At 33.7% G+C, this 26,730-nt stretch overlaps 1 protein-coding gene across 1 annotated transcript; it reads left to right on the forward strand.

Moving 5' to 3' along the window:
- The first annotated feature begins 1,371 nt into the window (after positions 1-1,371).
- Positions 1,372-26,667, forward strand: LOC130703004 (uncharacterized). The gene is made up of 5 exons (XM_057524625.2): positions 1,372-1,515; positions 15,607-16,075; positions 25,486-25,699; positions 25,776-26,025; positions 26,100-26,667. The coding sequence occupies exons 2-5, from the start codon at positions 15,632-15,634 to the stop codon at positions 26,320-26,322; spliced, it is 1,131 nt and encodes a 376-aa protein (XP_057380608.1). The 5' UTR covers positions 1,372-1,515; positions 15,607-15,631; the 3' UTR covers positions 26,323-26,667.
- The last annotated feature ends 63 nt before the right edge of the window (positions 26,668-26,730 follow it).

Raw genomic sequence — 26,730 nt, forward strand, 5'->3', positions numbered from 1 at the left:
ATTCCTATTATCTCAAATTTTTTGAACAAAATCCCTGTCATACTTCGAGTGGTATAATTTTTGTTTCAATTGCCTAGCGTTCCAATTGCGGCCTACCTCCCCTACATCCTTCTTTTTCAGAAATTATTTTTAAAGAAGACGGAGAGCTGACCCCCTAGGTGGGACATGTTTTTCTGCAATAGACTTAATACAATGTGAAAAAACGCTGCAAATATTGGTAATTAAAAATACCTAAATTTAATTCTGACCATGAGGTGATCATGAATTACCTAATTTCGTTTTAGGTAATGGCTACATAAAACGGTGAAATAAAAATAAAATATTTCAGGTAGCTTCTATTACCTACTTATAGTCCTTTTTAGAAAAGAAACCTGGCCTTTAATAGGTCATGAACCATGGGGTTTTAAAATCGTAGTCTCATGTGCCACCATTGAATAATTATTAGTTTATCTTATTTCCGAAATTGTTTTTTAAATGGGAGCGAAATACGTTAGGTAATAATGAAACATAATTTTTCAAGATAATTTATTTACTAGTAATGATCGATGTAATATTGAATTCATAAAATTCATATGGCATGTGGATTCGGATGTTTAAGGTATAGGCGGATAAACAAGATCAAATAAAATCTGAAAGCTTATAATCGTGGTTCTAAAATCGACGAATCTCTTACTCTTACCAATTGATATCTAGTTAATACTACCAATTTTAGATAATATACCATATAACAGGATTTTTTTCCCAAAAATAGGTAGCTTTATGATTAAATTTACGCCATGTTCTTTAAGATAAGTAGGTGAAATTGATGAGAAACTACCAATTTTAGTTATAAATATAAATAAATAATTACTTATAAATATAAATATAAATATATTTCCTATTTTAGCTTTGTTAACTAAAATAGGAAATAATTTTTTACAGCGTAGCTTGCGATTTACAATAGCCAATTTTAACTTAATTGGTTTTAACATCAAATACTATTTTACCGCAATGTGGCATATAATTGCGCAATTTTGTTACCGCACGCTCAAGTGAAATGAATAGAGAAAAAAATTTTCTTATTCAGTCAAACGAGGGGAATGAACATTAACTGCCATGTCAAAGCAAGTTAGAGTGTAGCTTAATACTGAGTGTTTGTTGTTTACACAGAAAAACTAATAAGGTTGCATAACCATATGCCTAACCGTGGTAAATTACTAAGTTGTGTTTAGAAGAATGATAAGGTAAAAATGGGCGGAGGAGTATGGGGTAAGAAGCAAAAAAACTGAACAAATATGGAATCTCAACCTCTACCATGGGCCCATCCCATCCGCCAATACACAGTATAAAGCGGTTTTTTTAGCTGCACGCAGGAACTTGCAGCCACGAGTGTATGTAGGACGCATTTAAGTATTTATATTCCATTTTCGTGTGCATCTTTGATAAACAGCAGCTCAACTTTGGCAGACTTTGCATTGGTCAACATACGAAAGTGACGCGACTTATCGTTTTCTCTGCATGTTTAATTGCACAAAAGTTTGTTTTTTTTATCCAATCACTTTAAAAGATGTTTTTCAAAAATGGAGTTTTATGCGCAGTCCATTTTGTAAAAGATATATAATTTTTCACATTTTCTTTTAACAGGCTAACATACCGTTATCTTGTTACCCCTAATATGGTTTTATTATCTCCTCGTAACAATGTTCAAAGTGAAGAAACTTTGAAATTTTACACTGTTAATTTTTGTTAGCGAACAAGGAACGTACGATTTAATCGGCAAATACTGACGGTACGTTTTCGAAAGCGAATATTTTTTGTTTTTTACGAAAATGGTGGGAAAGAAACATACGACATAGAAATTTGAAAAAGATTGACATTACCAGATTCGAACCAAGGACTCCCAAGTCACAGTCGATTGCTATTCCCATCGGCCAATCAATCAAAGATACACACATGGTCTTATGCACGTACAATTTAAGTAAATACCTGATGCACTGCTTTTTTATTTTTTTTTATTGTGATTGGCTACATTTATTTCGTTGTTACTTATTGGCTGCTTTAATAGCGCCCTATTAATACTTTTACCCAACAATCATTCCTGTCCCTTATCTTATACTTTTTAGTTCATTAAATAATAATATTCATTTATATTATTGTTGCTCTTCGGTGACATGGCAATGGTTTTTTTCGTACCTCCCTATTTGCGAAAAATCACAATCACTACGCTACACTTGCCCAATTTGTAAGTTTTTTTACACTTTTCAAAGAGTAGAAGAATTTGAGGGATAGTATACCAAAAAATCATAAAGTCAAAGCCTGAAAGCCCACAAAATATGCCACTACTGTATAGTAAACTAGGTAGGTACTTTTTAATATAAGGGAGCGCCTCTAGCGGAATGTTTTGTAGCCAAAATTACATTTTAAAAAGAGCAAAAATTATGAGTCAACAGATTTGCGCACATAAAAACAAACAAAAACCAATTCGACAATTTTGGCGATTTTTGAGTGTTTTTTTACGAACGAACACCGTTTACCAGAGATAACCTTCTTGAATATCGGAAACTCCGCTAGATGCTAGTTGTACCCTAACCGACGAAAGTCGTAACCCAAAATTAACAGTTGACGAAGGATTGACAAGCACAAGACGATTGCGTTGTGTAAGATAATTGTTTATATTCGAACACAAGGCAGATTAAACAAAATTTTTATTTTTCGATATATGAGAGAAAATGCCTTTCAAAGATTTAGGATAATAGGGAAAAAAATTTCGATTTTTCTAAAAATTTTACGTTGGAAACTCTTGGAAATTCAAAAATTGACGTAGATGAGCGTATCAATTTTGGTCTGGGGGCACGCAGCTTATTTTAAAATTTAGCGATTACCGTGTGGATTGAAAATTTCAGATTTTGCTGCATGTGTGATATTGTTATCCACAGTGGACCTACATCGAAAGTTTTATTGTAATATCTCTAATTGGTCGAGAAATAAAAAATAAATAAATTTTCTGCATATCCCATTGTCAAATATTCCGTTAATTGCTTTTCGAATATTTTGTTATTTTAACTAGAAAAAACATTTGAATGTTTAGCTGATGTAAATTTCGTTTGCTATCATTTCGTGCTTTTACATTTTAGGGTGATAATTTTCACTACATAAAATCGATTGTTCAAAGGCACGCCCTATGATAAACCATCGTTTCTTGTGTTAAGTTCTGTAGGGGAGGTAGGGCGTGGTTGGAACACAAAACTTATTTTTGTTCCGTACCATTACAAAAATCGTCCAAGTAAACTAAAAAATATATAGATTTGTAGCTAATTATCTCAGCTACATAACCGTATTTTTTTTGGGTGGGTTCGGCAAAGATTAACATCTGCTATGCGTAAAAAACTGGAGGTACCCCAAGTTGTTTCAATTGCCAATTCTACTCGGCAATTGAAACAGGGCGTCTGGGCAATTGAAACGTGGGTTTTCCCATAAGAGAGCTCCCGATTTTATGAAGAAACTAAAATGGCGATATCTCAGAATCTGGGATACGTATTTTGATGAATTTTTTACAGTAATATAGAGAATCTTAATCTTTATTTTTTAAGATATTTTATAACTTTCTATACTAACTAAATATTTTTAAAATGAATTTTAGTAGTTTTCTGAATTAGGTTCAGAAAACCGTCAGTAATTCAAAGAACGGGTAATAGTATGGAGATCAAATTTTTATAATCGAATATTGCATGTCCAGCCTTACATCATAATTGTTGTTAATGTCCTTAATTTAATTTTTAAAATTTAATTTCTTTCGTCAACGTTGTAAATAAAAGCGCAAACATTGTGGCAGACGACAAATGCCAGCCACCCAGCAGACGAAATAAAACACAAAATAAACAATAATTGAAAAAAGAGCTCTGCTAATACGCTGCGTAGGGAACACTGTTGCCAGACTACATTAAAGGAGACGCGCATACGGAAGGGTCGCAATTGGAACAAGGTGTTCCAACTGCTCCGACCATGGGTCTTCACGGAGTTTTAATGTTTATGGGGGATAAAATTTAGCTAGGAAAAAATTAATGTTATCAATTTATAGCTTAATGAACGACGAACGATTTAAGACCTTTTTTAATGATTTTCTCCATCGTTTTAGATGTGAAAACGAAAAAATTGCCTGCGAAAAAACAAAAAATGGACAGTCAAAAAACAATTTTCAGGGATAACTCGAAAACGTTTGGAGTCTAAAGCCTCCAATTTTTTCTAAAAATGTAGAACCCTAATTCCCGTTATTTCAAATTTTTTAAACGAAATCTCTTGCATACTTTAAGTGGTAGAATTTTTGTTTCAATTGCCGCGTGTTCCAATTGCGCCCTACCTCCTCTATAGAACAAGCGTAACCAATAAAAAACAAGCAATTATTTAAAACCATCAAGACAATGTCCAAATGTGATAACGTCATTATGTAAGATGTGGGTTAAATGTGCCAAATGCCCGATTGGGGTTCATAACAAATGTTAGTTCAAAGGGACAGCAAGGCGTCCAGCATGTATTACTATCAATAACGTCTAAATAATTTGATTTTTAGTCATTTATATGTGTTTTTGTATAAAAACGTTGTTGTCGGTTGTTTAGACTGCTGTATCTTTTTATTTTACAAATTAATAATAACATGCATTTTCTAGAAGAAAGTGGGACCAATTGAAACCCAGGGCCATTAAAAAAAATCGAGCTCTCGGCGTATTAGAAGTTGATTTTCGAAAAAAAATTGGGGTAATAGGAATGGAGGCTGCTGTTTGAAAAAAAAAATGCTAAGACATTGTTTTTGAGATATATAAAAGATGTTTTTGCTTGTTAAATCTCCTTTCCCCTTCTTTTTTTTCTATTTTGCCCACTCCGTGCTAAAATCACTTATTATGAACAGTTTTAAATGAATGCGCGTTCATTTACAAAGTTAAATAGAATAATGAATATGGAATATTTTATCGACCAATGCTTGGGGCAATGGAGACACCCTAGTTTTTAGCACCCGTTCAGTGGACGCGCTCCAAACCACTACTCCTTCTCTTTGGATTTCCAACGGCTTTGTAGAGTCCGTTTATCGGGAAACCTAAGATGTAATTGCCACGACATGTCTGAGTTTTCAAAATTTTATGCGTTTTTTTTGTTTTATAATGTTACGGCTACTAATATTTGTGTAACTCCGCAAAAAAAAACACTGTTGTGTTGCTAAAATAATTTACTTCACATTTACTACTTTATATACTGTTGGGTGAATTTTACCAGTATTTTGTTCGGGGATGGTTGGAGACAAGGGGACCAAATATACGTCAGGCGTTCCGATTGGCCACACTCTCCCTACTGAAGGGATCCAAATATTATCCTATGACCTCATTTTGCGTTAAAATTCGTTACTTCTAAAAGATGCAGAATTAGAATACTTATATCCAAATTTTTGAAGGACTAATTATTTTGGTATTCCCGAAATACGAGATTTGTCAACTTGTCCCCGTACCAACTAGCCCCAGTCTCCCGTAATTAAATCATATTAAATTTGTGAAAAATTTTAAAAATTTTAAAACGTAAAAAAGTGAAGGGGGCAAAACTGGAAAATGGGTGTACTACGTTAGACATAGTTAATACACCTTAAAGTATCGAAGAAACATTTAAAAAATATGACTAGTTTAGGTCATAAAGCTAAAGTTCTATGTGAAGCAAAATAAAAAACTAAAGAATTTGTTATTAAATAACGGTACTGATTCCATGGGGGAGAATGAAAAAAATAGTTCGAAAAATGTAAAAAGATAAGAGGCTTTCTAAGCATCTAGTATTAATTCCTAAGCAATTTTATCCTATCCCATTTCCGGCAGAAGTACTATTAACAAAATTCAGTAAGAATAATGGCAAAGCACAATGCGGGTTTGGTTTCCAGATCAAGTTGTCAGACGCAGTTAAAAAACAACAGAAATAGTCATGCTTCTGTTGGCGTGTAACGGGAAAAACTATTTTCGAGGACAAAAAAGTTTGCCCGCTACAAACTAAAAAATGCCCATTAACACACTAGGTTTATTATGTTAAAATTACTTATACGGGGTAATCTTAAAAGAGTGCTTTATCGAAAATTTAAGTAATTGTGTTTCAAAAAATGTTCTACTTAGGGGAGGTAGGGCGCAATTGGAACACTAGGCAATTGAAACAAAAATTCTACCACTTAAAGTATGTAAGAGATTTAGTTAAGAAATTTGAGTTAACGGGAATTAGGGTTGTACATTTTTAGAAAAAATTTGAGGCTTTAGACTCTAACAGTTTTCAAGTTATCACAAACAGTTTTTTTACGGGCCATTTCTAGTTTATGCCCAGACAACTTTTTCCTTTTAACCCCTTAAATGATTGAGGAAATTATAAAAAACGATGTTAAGTCATTCCTAGTTCGTTTTTCTATAAACTGAGTGCATTATTTTTTTTCTACCTCGTTTCTATTTTCTATAAACAATTAATTTCCGTGAAGACCCATGCTAGGAGCAAATGGAACACCGATGCGCGTCCTCTTTCCTGCAATTTGGAAAAGTTTTCGAGTTATCCCAGAAAGTTGTTTTTGACTGTCCATTTGTAGTTTTTTCGCAGACAATTTTTTCGTTTTCACATCTAAAACGATGAAGGAAATCATTAAAAAAGGTCTTGAATCATTCGTCGTTCATTAAGCTATAAATTGATAACATTAATTTTTTCCTAGCTAAATTGTATCCCCTATAAACATTAAAACTCCGTAAAGACCCATGCTAGGGGCAATTGGAACACCGTTTTCCAATTGCGATTTCCGTATGCGCGTCCCCCTTACTGTAGTCTGGCAACGGTGTTATAGTCCTATGCAGCGTATGAGCTGTAATTCAGGAAACTACCGAAATGCATTAAATAATATTTAGTTACTACATAAAGTTGTAAAACATCTTAAAAAATAAAGATTAAAATTCTTTGTATTACTGTAAAAAATTCATCAAAATACGTGTCCCAGATCCTGAGATATCGTCATTTTAGTATCTTCATAAAACCGGGAGCTCTCTTATGGGAAAACCCACGTTTCAATTGCCCAGACGCCCTGTTTCAATTGCCGAGCAGAATTGGCAATTGAAACATCTTGAGGTACCTCCAGTTTTTTACACATAGCAGATGTTCATCTTTGCCGAACCCACCCAAAAAAAAATACTGTTATGTAGCTGGGTTACTGGCTACAAATCTATATATTTTTTAGTCTAGTTGGACGATTTTTGTAATCGTAGGGAACAAAAATGAGTTTTTTGTTCCAACCACGCCCTACCTCCTCTACTAAATATTTTTTAAAATAACATGATGATGCCGTGAGCCACCATGTCTATTGATTAGCATGCTACTCAACAACCATTGGTAATAAAAATAATTGCAAATACACAAAATACACCGTTCTTTTCTTAACGGTAGACGAAAGTTTGATTGGCATGGGTAAATTTTTCCCCTCCCGACTTACCGTCCACGAAAGACATTCGTAACCGTATGAGCCCATGTTAAAAACTCCGAAAACGTTGGATGTTCGGATACTAGATTCGGATATTATCTATAAAACGACTTTGCAAGGTATCTCGTTTGTTAAGGCATTTGATTGGGGACATTAACGAAGATGTTCGAGGTTCAACCCTTACAAACACTTTTTCTTCATTACATTTTAGTTAATGGTAGACACGTCTGCCAATGCAAGCGGCAGTGAGAAGTTGAGGATCTAATTCACCCTATTTTGAAAAAACCACAATTATAAATCCTTAGAGTAGGCTTTTGCCATTGATATTTAGATATTTAAGAGTTAATTTGATGATTATTATTTTAAGACAAGTTAACTACACAGATCTCTAAATGTATGATATTCTAAAACAGACTTTTTTGTTATGGGACTCGAACTGCTGATCCTTGAAATGGTAAACCAGTGTCCTACCACTATAGCATGTTAATATTAATGAATTAAAAATATCCATTAAAATTAGAATCAAGGGCGTTAAGTGATAGGAAAATTTTTGAAAAATTTTGAAAACATGGGCTTTTACGTGCAAAAATTGTGTTTTCGAATATCACCGATTCATGATAATTGGTTTTATTAAAGTTTAGGGGAGGTAGGAAGTTTTAGGTAGGCGCTATTGAAACGCTAGGCAATTAAAAAAAAAATTATACCACTCGAAGTACGACAGGGATTTTTTTCAAAAGATTTAAGATAATAGGAATCAGGGTTGTTCATTTTTAGAAAAAAATAGAGGCTTTAGAGTCTAAAAGTTTTCAAGTAATCCCAAAAAGTTTTTTTTTACGGTCCATTTCTAGTTTATGCCCAGACAACTTTTTCCTTTTAACCCCTTAAACGATGAGGATATTATAAAAAAAGATCTTAAAACATTCCTGATTCATTTTTCTATAAACTGATTACATTATTTTTTTCCTAGCTCGTTTTTATACTCTATAAACAATTAATTTCCGTGAAGACCCATGTTAGGGTCAAATGGAACACCGATGCGCGTCCTCTTTCCTGCAATTTGGCAGCATTGTTCCAGCCATTGCAAATAAATTGCCAAGTACAGCCTTTAAAATTTCCTATTTTGATAAACATCGTCTGCTGGTTTGCTTGTACATATCGTCTGCATTCTATTTTTTTATTTTTTTTCAACATTGCCAATGTTACGTTGCTTAAACTTATTAATTAGTAAAATTAAATTATTTTCGTTAATAGCAATTGGGATATATGTTTTAACACGCATTAAATACTATTATAAAAATTTAGTTTTCAATTTACCAACCCTTTCCTGTTTTAGTGATTTACTATGAAGCTAATTTGAAAAAATTACAAATATTCATTAAATAATATTTAGTTGGTTCAGGGAGTTCTAAAATACCTTAAAAAATGTAGAATAAAGTTTTTTATATTGTAGTAAACATTTCATCGAAATATGCGTCCCAGATTCTGAGATATCGTCATTTTAGTTTCTGTGTAAAAACGGGAGCTCTCTTATCGGAAAACCCACGTTTCAATTGCCCAGACGCCCTGTTTCAATTACCTAGAAGGATTGGCAATTGAAACATCTTGAGGTATCTCCAGTTTTTTACCCAACAGATGTTCAGCTTTGCCAACCATCCCCCCCCCCCCTAAAAAAAAATATATTTTTATGTAGCTGAGATAACTGGCTACAAATCTATGTTATTTTTAGCTTAATTGAACGATTTTGCAATCGTAGGGAACAAAAATGAATTCTATGTTCCAACCACGCCCTACCTCCCCTAATTCTCAATTGAATTAAATTGGTACAATTAAAAACAATTAATGAAAATGAAATGAAAAAACTTAATTGACGAAATGAATTTAAATTGATATTACAAACTTTAACTTACGAAGTTACTCAGATGTTTGGGATACAAGGGGTTAAACAAAAACAATTATTTACACATAGCCATTAAGCGTGGTTCCTACAACTTTTGAAATCCACAAATTATTTTCCGGTTATTTTTCCGGAACTTATTCTGTTGTTTTAATCCCTAAAATGCAGTACTGAATCAGTATTTGTAGCACATACCATACATTTTTTTGCATCTACTTCGAAATGTTTGTATCCCGTACGAGTAATTAAACGGGTTACAAAATTTTCGGGCACTAACAATAACAAAATTGGTAACCGTTGTAGAATGTAGGGAGCTAGTTGTCAGGTGGAGTAAGTGGTCCTTTTTCCAGTTATACACCTTAGGATTCAAAACAATTCAACTCTTTTGTCAACTGTGTGTGATATCTACTTTATGGCTCATTCAAAATTTCAAAAAGTTACGACGCACCAATCAAAAGTTATAGTTAAACGATGATTCCAGTGGCCAAATTTTTTTTCATGCCACACTTTGGGGTAAAGGACTTTTTTGGGGTAAAGTTTAGTAATAAATACAGGCGTATGCAAGAATATTCACCTATCTTTAAAAAAACGTACGAAGTTGCAAAGTGTAAAAATTATAAATATTTTAATTTATTTGTGGAAAACGACGTTGTGGGGTATGTGAACCGAAATTTGATGGGGCAAAGTGTTTGAAGTTCCAAAGATTGTCATGGATTATTTCTGATATAATAATAACGGATAGCGAAGAGTGTCCCCTTTACCCCGAGACTTTGTTACAGTTGCTCCCGACTCTCGTCCCCCCAAAACTAATCCTCCTCTAACTAATGCCCCCTCCCCCTTTAAACAGAACAATAGACCCGTTCATCGGCATTTAAGAGACCAAATACGGCTTAAATTGACTCCTGTCAAGAAACGAAAATAACTTACAAAAATTGCAATTCATATTATTTCAAATAATTAGATAGATTCTGGTATCAGAATAATTTTCCAGAAATAGGTTTTAGTTCACCTGAAAACAGAGTTTCATAAAAAATTATAAGCCACACGATTAATGCTTTACATATCAAAAGCAAAAATCAAGGCTGATAATGATCAGGGAATAAAGCTGTAAATGCACTAAAAATTTCCACTAGGATAAAAGAAAAACGCTGCCACAGCTTACGTCTATTTTGTCATATCACTCTTGTCAAATTATTTTTCAAATACAATTCAGTGGAGGCAGCGCCAAACGTTCAATTGAAAGTACATTTACCAACATGCTAACAGCAAACGCCAGCATTTAATTTGATGACAGGCTCCAACATCCAACAGGCTCATACAGACGTCCCTACAAACAATAATTCAAACAATCGTAAGATAGTTGTCATTTACCTTTTATTGAAGCTATTTTTTTACAAAAAGTTAAAAGCGATGGATGGGGTTCAATTGTCATTTTTGAAAGGGGCATCAGTTCAGGGGCATTCATTTTGGGGGGCAAGTGTCGAGGGAGCAACTGTAGCAAAGTCTGGGAGGCATTTTTTAAAGGGGGCAGTCAAAGTGATATTTATAATAATTTCGTTTAGCATTTACCGGTTAAAACAGATAAAATGAAAAGGGAAAGAAATCAAGTGGGCATGCAAATTTTACTGTTTTTGTATTTCCAAAAACTTGTAGGGTTACCGACTTGAAAGTTGTAAAAAAAAAATCCTTGTAAAAAAATCCACCTATTTACAAAGGCTTTATTCATATTATATTATATTTTTTTCAATTGATTCCACTCTCCTCCACTTCAAACATATTTTTAAGGCAAATAAAGTTGAAACGCAATTCTAAAAACTATGTTTTGTACACATTGTTGCCTATATTGCGTTGATTGTCCTTCATTGGCAATACATTTTGCAGTGAACTGCCAAATAAGGAAAACCGTTATTCCTTTTGCAAAATAATAACATTAAAAACAAAACGAATGAGAATAAAGAATGACCAAAAATGCATTTGACAGAATTTTTGATTGTTTTGTAGAATAAGTTCCTTCGAATCAAATTTCTGATTTTGAATCAAGGAACCAATGACGTAAATACTTGATCTTTGATCGTTGGAATAAATTTAGGAACGAACTTGATTTGTATTCGCTATTTTCATATTTTTGAAAAAAGTCTTATTATTCTTTTATTCAGTTTGTCGAATATAACTTTTCGAATATGTTTCGAATATGTAGTCATCGCTGCAAATTTTTTGCAGCAATGACACAACTTCGACAGCTACCCAATTACTTCACGTTAAAATGAATGAAAAGAAATGAGGTTTTTCGAATTCAGCCAAACGACTGAACGTTAACGGACTGAACGCTTATATCCATACCAAAGTCAGAATGTAGCTTAATGCTGAATTTTTTATTGCAACATTACTCTACTTTTGGCAATTATTTCGTAGCGAAACGAAACATGCTCCTTTTCGGTAGAAGTCGCCACCATTTGACCGGAAAACTGTCGACTTTTCAAAAGTAGGGCAAAGTAGAACATTTACTATCTTTTACTATTTGCATTGGGGATTATAACATTAACTAAAACGAAGAAAAGCAAAATCGTTCGTGGAGATGGAAATCATGACCCCCTGTCGATTGACCTCGCCAAACACAAACTCTAACCAATTTTGTTCCATGTTCTCTAACCAGCTTGTTCCATATATTTTAATTAATTATATTTTTCTAAGTAGATCGGGGATTCGATTGAAAATTTAGAAAATTCTTTTTACTGAAAACTAAAGGTAGTTTACATTTAATACATGAGAATTGTGGTTGCAGCCATTTCCCGTACAACAAAAATTTTAAAAGCCCAAATGGAACAAGTTGTGTAAACCAAAGTACAAATGATAAATTTTAAGGTGGAAATAAAATTCACCTACAGAATATCAAAAAAAAATTTTTTTAATCCTCAAGTTTTAGTGTGTTATTTGCCAACCAAAAGTGCAATGTTTACTTGGAATCACCCCACCATTGTTGTGATTTTGTATTTTCGTCTGCTAATTTCTACTTTATGGTAGACATACATTCGTCTACCATATGGAAGATCATCTCCCATTCCTCTACTAACAAGACGTAAATGAAATTTTCTATCATTTCCCTACCTTCTTCGTTCTCCTTCTTATGGTAGCCCAAACGTAGAAACCGAAAAGTAAGAGCGTATTGATAACATGTTAAAACTAATGTGGTGGCTTAACCGTATGCCAAATTTTGGTATAATATTAAATGGGGTTCGGAAGAAAAGTTAAATAAATATGGTAGGAGGAGTAAGGGCAACGCAACAAAAAAATCGAACGAGAAACGTATCACAACCTCTATCACACACTGTTAGTTTTAGTTAACGGTTTTCGTACGGAAAAATGGTCTGAAAGCGGTGGACAAGGGACGCATGCTTTAACCGACGAAAACCGACGGTACGTTTCCGAAAACGAAAATCGTCCGTTTTTTTCCGACGATTTTCGGTAAGTTGCTTTGACGAAAATCGTTAGAAAATACCATCGAAATTGGCCCATATAATAATTTTTATTTGAAATTAAAAATGCACCCATAACCTTCCAGAAACCCTCCTATCCACCCCTTTTATTTCGAAATATTTAAAATAATTATGGTAGCCCTCAATTTAAAATAAACAAAAATAACACAAAGATTTTCAGCTAATGTTTATTCGCCGAATGTATGCATAAATTTATTTAACAATAAATATTCGAAATGAAAAATGATATGAATTGACAATTGCGGGACCTGGAAACGGGTGACGTTCCAGTAATTCTTCAGACAGACCCAGTTCGCTTCCTAAAGCTCTTACTTCATCTTTATGGAAGTCTATCTAGAAAAATTTTGAAAAGAATAAAAATCGTGTTAGAATGCCATAACGCAGGAAACACCTTAATATCATTACCTTGAAGAAGTTCTAATATAAGGCCGCGAAGGCACAACTGACGAACCATTTCGAAATCGTTACAATGAGTCGTTATGGCATCATCGCGCGAAGAATCCATATGCGAAGCTGACTCAAATTAAATGAGCCTCAAAGTACCTGTAATATTTTCATAAATATTGAAACTAAATATTAGGCGATATGATGCACTAAAAAAACAAGGGAAGGTTAATACCTTGTCCCAGAAGTAGATTATCCCAAGTGAGGTTTAAATCATTGCGTTCTATGTGCCACTTCATGGACTTCCACAATAACAGAGTGAAGATCAATACTTGCTATACTCAGGAGTTCTCAGTATAGCAAGTAGTTTTTTTTTTACGTGAACATGCTTCACTCCAGGTAGAATGGCCCATGATGCTAATTTCTCAAGGAATGACATCCTGCATCTGACCATCTTGTTTTTGAAAAATGACGTTGCTTACAAACGTGAAATAAACTTTAAGAAAAAGCTGTACCTTAACGTTTTCGCTGGATGCAGCTGGACAAGCGTTGTACACTTTTCGCAATAAGACCTATAACGTTTGAAAATAAAATATTACATGAGTTTTCTATTTATATAATGTTAACTTACCTCGAGTTTACTTTTAAAAAATTAAAAATAATTTTTTTAACTTCATTTTCTTTTTGGTACTAGAATTACACGATATTAACTACAACATTTAAATTGTGAACATCAATAAAAATTCTTCTTCCCTATAACCTAAAATTATAATTTGTTGGTAATATGTAATTGGTTCATAAAATCAGCAATGATAAATAAAAATGCTATAATATAAAAATAATTTCTTTGTCCTATTTTCAACTATCTAAAGGACGAAATTCTTTTTTATCTGAGATTTATTTAATACCGCTGTTTACCTGCTTAGTATGAAATACAAATAGAATGAGCGTTTTGACAAAACGATAAAGGATGCTGTTTAGTCTTCTTTGCCAATGTAGGACTGTAGGGGTATAATGCGGAAATCGGTTTCATGTGCCGTATATCACACACAAAAACCGACGAAAACCATTAACCAAATGTACCTTTGCGGAAATCACTCGCGGTAACGTTTTTCGTTGGTTTTTAACGAACGAAGAGCGTTAACCAGAGATTACCTTTGCGATTATCGCAAACTCCGCTCGATATTAGTTACCCCTAACCGACGAAAGGCGTAAACCCGAAATTAACAGTGCAGTTTATATTATCCGCCGATACACAGTAAAAAAGTTAGTTTTTGAGCTGCACTAAAAGAACTTGGGCTACGACGAGTTCCGTTTTGCTGCTTATAGAATTCTGCTTCATTTTTTTAAATTCCAAAACAAATTAAAATTCTACAATTATTTATTTGAAATTTATTCGAAATTTTGTTCCTATTCGTTATTTTATTCGAAAATTCGAATAAGCCCTAATTTTTTTCGTATCTATGATCCTTCGATTAACTAAATTAATCCTTATCCTTGCTCCCTTTGAATAAAAAAGGTTTATTCGACAGAAGTAGGTATTTTTAAAAATATAATCACGAATGCAGAATAAGATTTCAAATAAAATGTCGAATATTAAAATTGTAGACTAAACGACGGCGGCTGCAGGGCGTCCCGGTTTAACCCAGACACCGGTCCAACCCACGTGAACCGAAATTATATTCGAAATTTGATCCTTGATTAGAATAAAAATAGACTCACACCGTGAAAAAGAAGAGCCAATAGAATAAAAATAAATTTATTCGGAGAATGAGAAATTTTTAGGATTTCTGGTAGAAAATTTTTATGTTTGGTTTTGCCGACTTGAAATAAATTATTTTACACTGTACAACAACCGTTTGAAACTAAAAGTCAGGCAAGGATTTCAAGTGTTAAAAAGCAATAGAACTAGGGGACAATTTTTGCAAGATAAAACTTACTCACCCAGAGGTGTTTTGAACATATCGATATCGTGTAATCGAAAATTGTCATTCTAATAAAGGAATAACAAAGCAACTATTTCAGCAATAAAGATTTCCACAATACACAAAATTGTTCAATTTTTTTACATCTTTAAATAACTTGTTTTATAAAACTTACATAGGGATGTACGAGAAATTTATTTAATTGTTATTTCTCGAACCATTGGCGATATTTCGACGAAACTTTCATTTGTACTCAACTTAACCATAGTACACCTGTAGGTAGAATTTGTTCTTAGTTATTCAAATAGTTGTCACGAAACTAAAAAATTATAGCTAACTACCGCCAGGTCTTTTAGCCCCCCCCCCCCCTTCTTCGGATCAATGTGGCCGTCGTAAAATAATAAGTAGATTTGAAATCAGGTTCACCATTCTCGCCCGCTAACTAATATTTATGTTAATAAGATATACTGAAGACCAGGCGTTCAACATGTTATCTGGGATCGCTAGAAAAGAAACCGTCCTGTTTTGGATAATTCTCGCCATTTACACGGATATAATTCTACCCCAAACCCTCGAAACGCAACATGACTCATCACCACAAGATCATTTTGGGTTGATATTGAATAACACTGAAAGAAATCTATTTCTTAATCGACATTACATCAACAAAGATATGTGGCATTATCTAAATGAGTTCAGCCAACAGTACCCCTCACAAAAAACCACCGGAATCAGCTTCAATTACAACCGAAACATCGTAAAAATGAAAAAAAGTATGTGGCACAATAACAATAAAAGATATTTGCAGACATACAAAATGGAGGACGTCGTGTGTTGTCTGGATTCTTTTCATGTTACGAAAAATCGTCGATTTCACATCAGTTTTATCGGCGATTCTCTCACTCGCAACCAGTTTAAGAATTTCATTTCGGTTCGTAATAATTTTTTATTTAAAACAGTTTTTAATGAAATGACTATTTAGTTAATATTTTTGTACAACTTCAAGAAATTTGAAAAAAAATTCAATTATTAAATAGATTATGATAAAATTAGTACTATCACATTTTCACTAACTGTTACAGCTGCAGTTTAAAGAAAGTTTAAGTTCGGTTTCCGTTCTACCAAACCCCACATAGCTTACATATTTTTTTTTTCAATCAATAAACACTTTTGTTAATGCAAAAATGAATATTCGGGCTTATTTCGATAATTGATTACACAAGAGAATTCCGGGTAGACAGTGGGCACAAAACCAGAAAAATCGTTATCCGCTGCATACTATTCTAAAGACACGAAAGCCCTATTCGCACAGCTCAAACGGCTACCCATTGCACACGAAGCCAAGCTTCTGTGCTAGAAAAAAGGCTAATTTATTGGTCCAAGCATGTGTGTTCGCTAATGTATTATTTTATCTAGAAGAGGATTTTATGTGTAGTAGCGTAACAAGGATTAAAATAATTTTGTATTTCAGCTCCAGTTTACCATTATGATACCTAAATAACCGCTTTAAGTTTTGAAGGAAGGGACCAAGATGACCCCAGAAAGGGGTCAGGTTTTCTCCCTAGTAGAATATAATGTTCATCTTTCTTTGAATTGAATTAGACCAAAAGAAGGTGTCACGGAAAAATATTAGCATTTTTCACAACAAAGAAAAATAGCGAATTATTAGCGCATTTGAGCGTAGTGACATATGAATCTTTTTTTAGTGCAATTACTAGTTGATTTTTACTACTTTTAAATCTTTGTTTTATGCCATTCATATTTTATGAGGCCAAGCAATTTTTTCTTAATACTTTTTGAAAAAATGTATGGCCTTACGTTCATAATATTTAACCGTCTTGCACTATTAAATTGCTACAGAATATTGAAAGCCAATTACAGTTTCAGGTCTTTAAAAGCCGTATAACTAGATGGCAACTTCTCCTATATTGCAGTGTTCAAACTCATCCCACCCCATGGTATCGTTGAAATATCGAAATTATGAAATTAAACATTTTCACCTTGATAAAGTATAAAGGAAAAGAAACAACACAATCAAGCTTCTCTATAGGAATGAATTTTTGAAATTTTTTTAACTACCAAAATATGCAGAACTTCATTACACAAGGAATGCGACCAGTTAGTTTTCACTGTATTTCTTGAACAACTGGCGGAATTCCTAGGACAATTTCCCCTTCATTCACACAGCTTAAAATGGGCCGCTGCATAAGCCTAACTAGCAGAAGCTATGAAACCGCAGGCTTATCGTTTACAGGTTACACGGTTACCAACCTTTGGGATACTTGACCCTGAAAATTTTTTATCCATTGAATTACTTGTAAGGGCTAAAAAATTTCAAAGTAGGTGCAAAAAAGTTTTGGTTTTGTTTTCAGGTAAGAATACCCTGAAAAATATTTTTAATGTGTAATACAACTGATAATGTTTTACTACTTGTATTCCAAACATCTGCATAAAATCGTAAGTTAAATTTTATAATATCAGTTTATGTGTATTACATCAAAATACCAATTCAAATTCATTTATTGAATTTCATTTTTATATTCATTTTCATCAATCGGTTTTTAATTATTTCGATTTAAATCACATAATTAAATTTCATTAAAAAAATTAATTTAGAATTATCAGTTTGACAAAACTAATTATGAAACGATGATATTCGAAAACATAAGTTTTGTACGTAAAATCTAATGTTTCCAAATCTTTTCAAAATTTCCCGAACACTTCCTTTTTATATGATAATGGGAGGTGGGAAAACAACGAAAAATCGAAATCTTTTTTTAAGCCAATGTTTTCGTTTTTTACTTTTCTCAACATAATAATCAGATTTTTCTTAATGCCAGGAACATCAGTAGTAAAATTTAGATTTAATTATTTATAATTGAAGTCACAGCTCTGAGCTGAACGAAATCAAGTTCTATAAGCAAGCTCCCCTAACACTGTGGCCAATTTTAAGAAAAGGAGTCACGGTTTCGTTGCGCGTCCACAGAAAGGGTGCTAAAACAACGCTGTTTTAGTTAGCCGCCGCATGGGTTTTCGCTGGGTTAACTATTTCATGTAATTTTTAAAATATTTAGGAAAAATGTGTAGCAACAAACTTTTAGGAAAATGATCACCTATTCATTTATTGTTATTTAGAATTTTTTAGCATTTACTGTGTGAGAGTAAAAGTAAAACATGAAAAATAATCAAACGGACCTCAAAATTATATTTTCTGGAGATTATTCATTAACTTGAAAATTCGAATAATCAACAGCCCCTATTCTTATTCCCCAAAAATGTTTGAAATCCCTACCTCTCATAGAGGAGGATGGGGGCAAAAAATAACACAGGAAAATTGAAACAAATATTCTACCTCTCAACGTATGAGAAGAATTTCGTTCAAAATGTTTAAGATAACAAGAATGAGGTTTTCGATTAAAAATCTAAAAGGTATAATAAGAAAGGGTATTGTGTGATTAAAAATTCATTTGTCTACAAATTGGTGAAATTTTAATTTTTTCCTAGCTTCTTTTCATATAAAAAAATAATAAAATTTCTCCAAGACACAACCTAGGCGCAAATGGAAAACCTTGTTCCATTAGCCCCCTTTATGTATGTGCTTCTTTTTTTTTGCAATATGGGAATCTAGCCATATGCAGTAAAACAGCAAAATACTGCTTCTGAAATTTTCTAATTTTGACACATATCGTTTGCAACAATGTTTGTTTTTGTTTCCAACGTTGGATAAACCAACGAATTAGTTATTGGCATTAATAAAAATTATGATATGACATGGTTGAACATGCAAAAGATGCTAGTAGGAAAATTTAGTTTGACTCTACTAACCGTTTTTCTTTATTAATGGCTGCATTCTGAAGCAAATTTGGAAAATTAGAACATTCTTAAATAACAATTATTTAGTGCTGGAAGATCTAAGGTATCTTTAAAATGTAAAGTAAAGGTTTTTGTATAATAGTAAAGATTCATCGAAATACGTATCCCAGAAAGAGGTGGGTGGGCGCAATTGTAACGCTAGGCAATTGAAAAAAAAATTCTACCACTCGAAGTATGACAGGGATTTAGTTCAAAAAATTTGAGATAGGAATTATAAATATTCTAGCATAGGAATAGGGACTAGGGTAGTTAATTTTTAGAAAAAATTAGAGGCTTTAGACTCTAATAAATAAATACTCTAATATATAATCTAATATAAAGAAAACTCTAATAATAAGTTTTCGAGTTATCCCAAAAGCTTTTTTTATGGTCCATTTCTAGTTTTTTCCCAGACAACTTTATCATTTTAACCCCTTAAACGATGGAGGAAATTTAAAAATAAGGCCTTGAATCATTCCTAGTTCATTTTTCTATAAACTGATTACATTATTTTTTTGCCTAGCTCTTTTTTATAGCCTATCAGCAATTATTTTCCCTGAAGACCCATGTTAAGGGCAAAAGCTTCCTTATGGGAAAACCCACGTTTCAATTGTCCAGAAGGATTGGCAATTGAAAAATCTTCAGGTAGGCCTACCTCCAGTTTTTTACCCTTAACTGATACTCACCTGCGCCGAACTCCCCCCCCCCCCAAAAAAAAAAAATTTATTTATGTAGGTGAAAAAATATTTTTATGTAGCTGAGATAACTGGCTACAAATCTGTATATTTGTGGAACAAAACTTAGTTTCTTGTTCCAACCACCCGCAGTCCTCCTGAGATATCGAATTTACCGTTTCTTCATAGATAACGCGAACTACATTTCGGGAAAAACCCACTTTCCAACTGATCCGACGACTTTTTTCATTGCCCCGAAATATTGGCAATTAAAAAATTTAAAGTATCAGCAATTTTTTTTACTCATAAGAACTGGTGTGTATCTGTGCCACCTCCCTCGCCACTTAAAAAAATTGTTTTCTGGAACTAGATAACTGCCACAGAGCAATATTTTTTTACGTTGGTTTGGCACCTTTTTACTCGACGGAAGAGGAAACATGGAGCACTGATTTTCTAGCCCAGATCATAATCGGTCTAAAAAATAGGATCACAAACCGACCACGTTACATTGTCACCCGTTTAGTAGGGGAGGTAGGGCGTGGTTGGAACAAAAAATTCATTTTTGCTCCCCACGATTACAAAAATCGTCCAACTAAGCTAAAAAAATATATAGATTTGTAGCCAATTATCTCGACTACATAAAAATAATTTTTTTGAGGGGGTTCGGCACAGGTAAACATCTCTTATGGGCAAAAAACTGGAGGTACCTCAAGATGTTCCAATTGCCCATCCTTCTGGGCAATTGAAACACGGCGTCTGGGCAATTGAAACGTGGGTTTTCCCATAAGGAAGCTCCCATTTTTATGAAGAAACCAAAATTACGATATCTCAGCATCTAGGATACGTATTTTTATGAAATTTTTACAGTAATGCAAACAATTTTAATCTTTATTTTTTGAGATATTTTATAACTTTATGTAGTAACTAAAGATTATTTAATGAATTTCGGTAGTTTCCTGAATTACAGCTAATACGCTGCATAGGGCTATAACACCGTTGCCAGCCTACAGTAAGGGGGACGCGCATACGGAAATCGCAATTGGAAATCGGTGTTCCAATCGCCCCTAGCATGGGTGTTTACGGAGTTTTGATGTTTATAGGATATAAAAATCCAGCTAGGAAAAAATAATGTAATCAGTTTATAGAAACATGAATTAGGAATAATGTAAGACCTTTTTTATAATTTCATTTATCGTTTAAGGGGTTAAAATGGAAAAGTTTTCTAGACGAAAACTAGAAATGAGCCATAAAAAAAGTTTTTTTGAGATTACTCGAAAACTTTTACAGTTTAAAGCTTCTAATTTTCTTTCTTTAATTTTTTTTATGCTGCAACAGGAAAAACACCTATTGTAGTTCAAAAGTTTGGTATTCAACTACAAAATACAGAATTCAAATTTGTGACTGTGAGAATTACCGTGTGACTAATAAAACTTAATATATAAGCAATTCACTTCCGGTGCAGTGTCTCAGCTCCGGTGCACCTGACGACACCGCATCGCTAGAGAATAAACCCGCACTGATGTCGCCCTATCAACTTTTTTAAAGTTGGGCCGTGCGGTGCACTGGGCTAAAACTGATATTTATCTATATGCTAGTACATGCGGCTCGTCTCAGGACGGTAATAGGTGCAGTCTAGTATTGAGTGCATGTCCGTCGTTTTCTGCCTGTCCGCGGTTTTCACCCTTCCCGCAGTTTTCCTCTTACATTGAAAATTCGAAAGAAAAGATTAAAGCCTAGCCGGCGGCAGTTGGAACGCTATTGCAGGTAGTCGAACTTTTAACAGGTAGTCGAATGTCACGTGAGCCCCACCGACCAATGGTAGAACCATTTAGCAGGTAGAAAAAATGACGTGACTACCCACGAACCAATAGCGGCGTGCGCACAATGAAAGGTTTCTCGGGCAAACAAACAGACAAATACAAAAACAAACTCTTCCCACAAATAGGCCTTTGGCTATTTGCAGACATGTATCTACCAAGCCCTAGTTGCGGCCGTAAGCTTCTTTACGAGTACCTCAAAACCCGTCTTGTTACTGTGTGTTGATGGATAGTACGAGTCTATTGCAGAAGTTGAAACACGTTGTGTTCCATTTTTTTTTCTAGACCTCTACCCCCCATAGTTGCTTAACTTTTGCTTTGAACATCTATTACTATTTTACCGCGATGTGGCATATAATTACGCAACCCTTTTAGTTTTACACGTGAATAATAAAGACTCAGCATTAAACTACATTCTGAGTTGCTGTGACATAGAAATTAACAATCAACCCCCTCTTTCGATTGATCAGGGAACTTTCTTCTCTACTTATTTCGTTTGCGCATGAGGTAATAAGGTTGCGATAAACAAAGTGTCAGCTTGTAATATCATGTAATGTTCTCAAATCTGTTTAAAGTTCTCTGAAGCTTTCCCGCCATCAAACGAATTACACTATATTTAAAAGGAAACTTGTTATAACTTCTATATTTGATGTGTTCCAGTGGCATAACATAACCTAGAATCTAAAATTCTACGTATCGGTGCTTGTTGCAAACAACCTTCGGGGGGAACAAAATCATTTTTGTGTTCCAACCACCATCTCTCTCCTCCGTGATGTTACAAGCGTGGTTCTACGTGAAAAAATCGTTTTACTCCAGCTAGCATGCTTATAAATGCAGCTATGTCGAACTACTTTACTATCCTTAATATTCGTATTATTTGACAACTTGATGTTAAAGACTTTGATTAAGCAGAGAAAACCACAATAACTCAGAAAGTCCTTAAATTTTTTAAGTTAAATTTATTTTAGGACAATTTATTTAAAGATTCCTGGCGAATTAGTTTACGAAGTACGATAAGTTGAACGTCTCACTGTTAAAAATCACAACCTTTTTTAAGTGTGAAAGCCTCTAATATTAGGTTCAACTAGAATAGGGGTTAAAATTCCCCAAAATGGTTGCCGAACTCCACCACAAATAAATGGAGGTTTATACCCCTAAATGGATCGGAATTTCAAAAAATTTGCTTGTGATGGGACTCGAATTACATAACCTTAGAATGTCGTTTTAGTGTCTTTCCACTGTCTCCTGTTAGTTGAATTCGAAAATTTAAACTTTTAAATTGACTTAAATTGATATAAGTAAAAACAATTAATGCAAAGGAGTATGGAAAAATGAAATTTCATAAGTGAATTTGAATTGATATTACAATGTAATATATATAAATTGATAATATTATCGCTAACTTACGAATTTTGGGGGACGTTTGGGATACACGTAGCTTAACAAAAACAATTTTTTTACATATAGAATTTTTCAGGGTATTATTTCAATATATTATAATAGTCTGAAAAATTTATGTGTATGTTTCGCGACAGGCATGGCTCTTACAACTTTTCAAATCCATAAATTATTTTTCCGATCGTTGTTCCGGAGTTTATTCCGGTGCTAAAACCTCTAAAATCTAGTATTAAATCGGTATTTGTAGCATAAATAATACATTTTTTACATTTACGTTGAAGTTTTCGTAGCCTTTACAACCCAGTCGATGGGTTGCAAAATTTTTGGGGTAAACATTCCAAAGATCGGTATTGTATTTTCAGTGTTTAATTAATTTGTGCTTATTGTGTTAACTCAATAACTAGATCAAACTCTCTCGATTGCAGTGGCCTTGAAGATCAGGGCAAGAAAAAGAGGGAGGGTGATTCTAGGTTTCTAAAATTATCAGGGACGCATGATGTGAATTTTTATGATTATTTGATTGATTTGATTTGAATTTTTATGATTGATGTGAAAAGGTTTTTTAAACATTTTTCTCAGAGCACCACAGGAGTGATCTTCGAAAGTACTATAAAGATGAAGGAACTACGCACCCTTTCTCTATACAAATTGACTGCTATTTTTTGGCAACATTGACGAACACGCGCTAGAAAAATTTTGCCTCCCGTTTTCGTAGAGTTAAAAATTCTACGGCGTAAAAACCACGTTTTTAAAATTTAAGAATAAAAAAAACGAGTAGATTGATAGCTTGTTGAAGAATATGTGCACAGTTTTCCACGTATTTTGCTTTGCAATTTCTATTGGTAACTTTGGGCACGGCCAGAACCGGGGGTTAGATGGCTCTAGCATATGTTTAACATTTTTTTTCCACAATTTGAGCCTGCCATTCGGTCTAAGCAATTTTTTAGTCCGTTGACTCTTTAATCTTTCTGCAAATCAAAACACTTCCCTTTGTTTACCCGGCGACCCGCATACTGTCTCTGCCCACTAAAATGTCCGCTGTAGCTGCCTATTGACACATTCGTTCCCTCTGCCCGTTCTCCCTCTTACAGTCATTGCCCGTCACGCCACTCGCTATTTGCCCTTCAACGCACCCGCCTTCTCTGCAATCGGGTCACATGCTGTCGACCACCCATGTTACCGCTGCCCATGGATTAAAAGTTGCAAATTTTCACGTTTCTATCCACACTTTAGTCTTCTAAAAGTACCATCCCGCAGATTCATCCCAACCGGCCGTGGTTTTATCTTTTTTTAGGTAATCCCACAGACAGCCAATCACAGCATGCGCATGTGGCGTTGGAGACACAAAACCCCTCCCTATTTTTTTCTTAGTTAAAGAGAAGGTACCTCAACAACTATTATTAAAAAATTCTGAGAAAATCTGTGCACCAAAAAAAAAAAAAAAAATTGAAACCGAGTTTAACACGGCTGCTATGTCGAATACCACAAAGCTAAAATAATTGCACTTTCCTCAAGCTACTGCCCAAAAAGAGATTATAAAGATGCATGAGCTACTAACCCTTTTTTATACAAATTGTCTGAATTATGTGATTGCCAGTCAGACTGTCAAAGCTATGTTCTGAACAATATGTAAAGAAAACGCGCTAGGCTACTTTAGTATATCGTTTATTTTACATAATTTTCTTCGACAATAAAATTGCAGTCATTGAAGTAAAAATTTAAAAATTTGCCAAAATATTTTTTCTATACATCTTAAAATTTTGTATGTATTGTACTTGCGTAAAATCTGGAATTCGAATTTCTACTAGTAGATCCTAGGTCTATTACATTTTTTATGTTGCCTGTTTAGCTGCTACTCGCTGTAAACAAAGGTTACGGCTACCTCAACCTGATTGAGGATATTACAGTTCTCACATTAGCATTTATTTGATAATGATTTATTATAGTTTATGAAAAGAACTTAGGTATAACATATTTATTATGATGTTTGTGATCAAGTGGGTAATGAAAAACGATACGCTACCCAAAAACTTCTAAGCTAGTCCACAAATCCCTTACCTCAACTAACGCATTTACAAGCTAACAGATATTTTTAAACAAGCCTAACATACTTCTTTTTAGCCATCTTTGCCATTTTTAGGTAAAAAAGTTTTTAAAGTAAAACAAAAATTCGTGTAAGAATGTCCCAACTATTATTGGGAAATAGTAGCTTTAGGTACTGGTAATTATAAATAACAACCTTTCTTAGGTAGGCTAATATTCCACAGAATAAAATGTTTTCTTAAATGTTTCAGAATACATAGCTTTAATTACCGATATACATGGATAACTAAGTATAAACTGTTTGTGTACTATGCCTATGATAACTTATACCCATGGAATACAAAAATGTTACTAAATATTGCTATTTCTTTCAAAATAATACTGCATTATACTTGAAATTTAAAAATCATTTGGCACTGGGCACGTTTTTCACCCGTCTTATATGATAACTCTTACGCTTTCCCATGAATCTCTTTTGATCACATCACCTTAACTAATTTTTTCAAATGTTCAATAAGAGTAAAGCTAAATTTAATATTGTTCTTCGGTATTTGTAGCTGATCCCAGATTATGATAGAAGATATACTCATAATACGACAAATGGAATGATGCAATCTAAATTTCATGAAGATAAGAGCATAAGCAGCGAAATGTTTGACGATCTTCTGGTTTCTTTTCGATGGCGGGCAATCATCAATGCTGACTTACTAGCCGATTTTAAGCTATGGGCTACCTTGGAAGATTATCAAGTTCCCGACGTTGTGTTTATAGGTGAGTGTTTTTTTTATATAGGTTTATTATGCCAGCCTGCAATAACAAATGTTTTCACAATGGCTCCATCATTAAGGTTGCACCGCTCACAATATGCTGAAAGAATTATATAACTTACATGAACAATCGTTTGATGAAACGATGGAATACGATTTATTGCCGGCACTTTCCGGTTACCTTAAGGCTCATCCAAAAAAACAACTGTTTTGGATTATCCTAAATCCCACGGAAGACCTGTTAGGTCCTATAGTTTTTCCTTCATTCAATAAAATCATTCACGTGAAAAAGATTGAGGATTATAACAACATAGTTCGTCAAATGTTTAGGTAAATGATTAAATGTTTTCTCATTTCGAAAAACTCCTTCAGTAAAAAAAAAAATAAGCCATGAAATTTTCCAGAGGAACCCCGATAACACTTTGGGATTCTCTAAATCCTGTCATAGAGGAAAACATACGCGGTTGTGCTCTTCATAACTTTAATCGAGTTGACAATAGAGGTTACCAGCTATGTGGCGATTTTCTTCACTCCGGACACCAAATATTGTCAATTGGAAGCCAGCTTATTTTAAATCACTTGTGTAACAACCCTGTTTCAAAGTATAGACTCCTTCGACAGAACTGAGATATCTCATAATATATAGTAGAGTGGGGTGAATTGTCACATGGCAATTTAAAAAAAACTATACCTCTCACCGTAAAAGAGGCATTGCCTTTAAAATTTCTACCGTATTCCGGTAGAAAGCTCTACCGACTTTCGGTTCTGCCAAAGTGGAGTGATTTTCTCCCGACTGTATTTTTGTGGTAGCATGTACTAATAATCAGCATTAATCTACCATAAATCGGTTCATGCCTACGCGGAATCCAAATTTGTACTGATTTAAGGTAAGAATTATCACCAATAAACGGCATAATACATACCGATATTCAGCGCTTATCCCTACCAAATATTTGCTTTAATAATATCCCGCTGAATGCATAATAAAAACAAGGTACAAAATTTGATTTATTTATTTATTGGAAAATCAAATAA

This window comes from Daphnia carinata, chromosome 5 (assembly GCF_022539665.2).
Source record: "Daphnia carinata strain CSIRO-1 chromosome 5, CSIRO_AGI_Dcar_HiC_V3, whole genome shotgun sequence".
NCBI classification, from domain to species: domain Eukaryota; kingdom Metazoa; phylum Arthropoda; class Branchiopoda; order Diplostraca; family Daphniidae; genus Daphnia; species Daphnia carinata.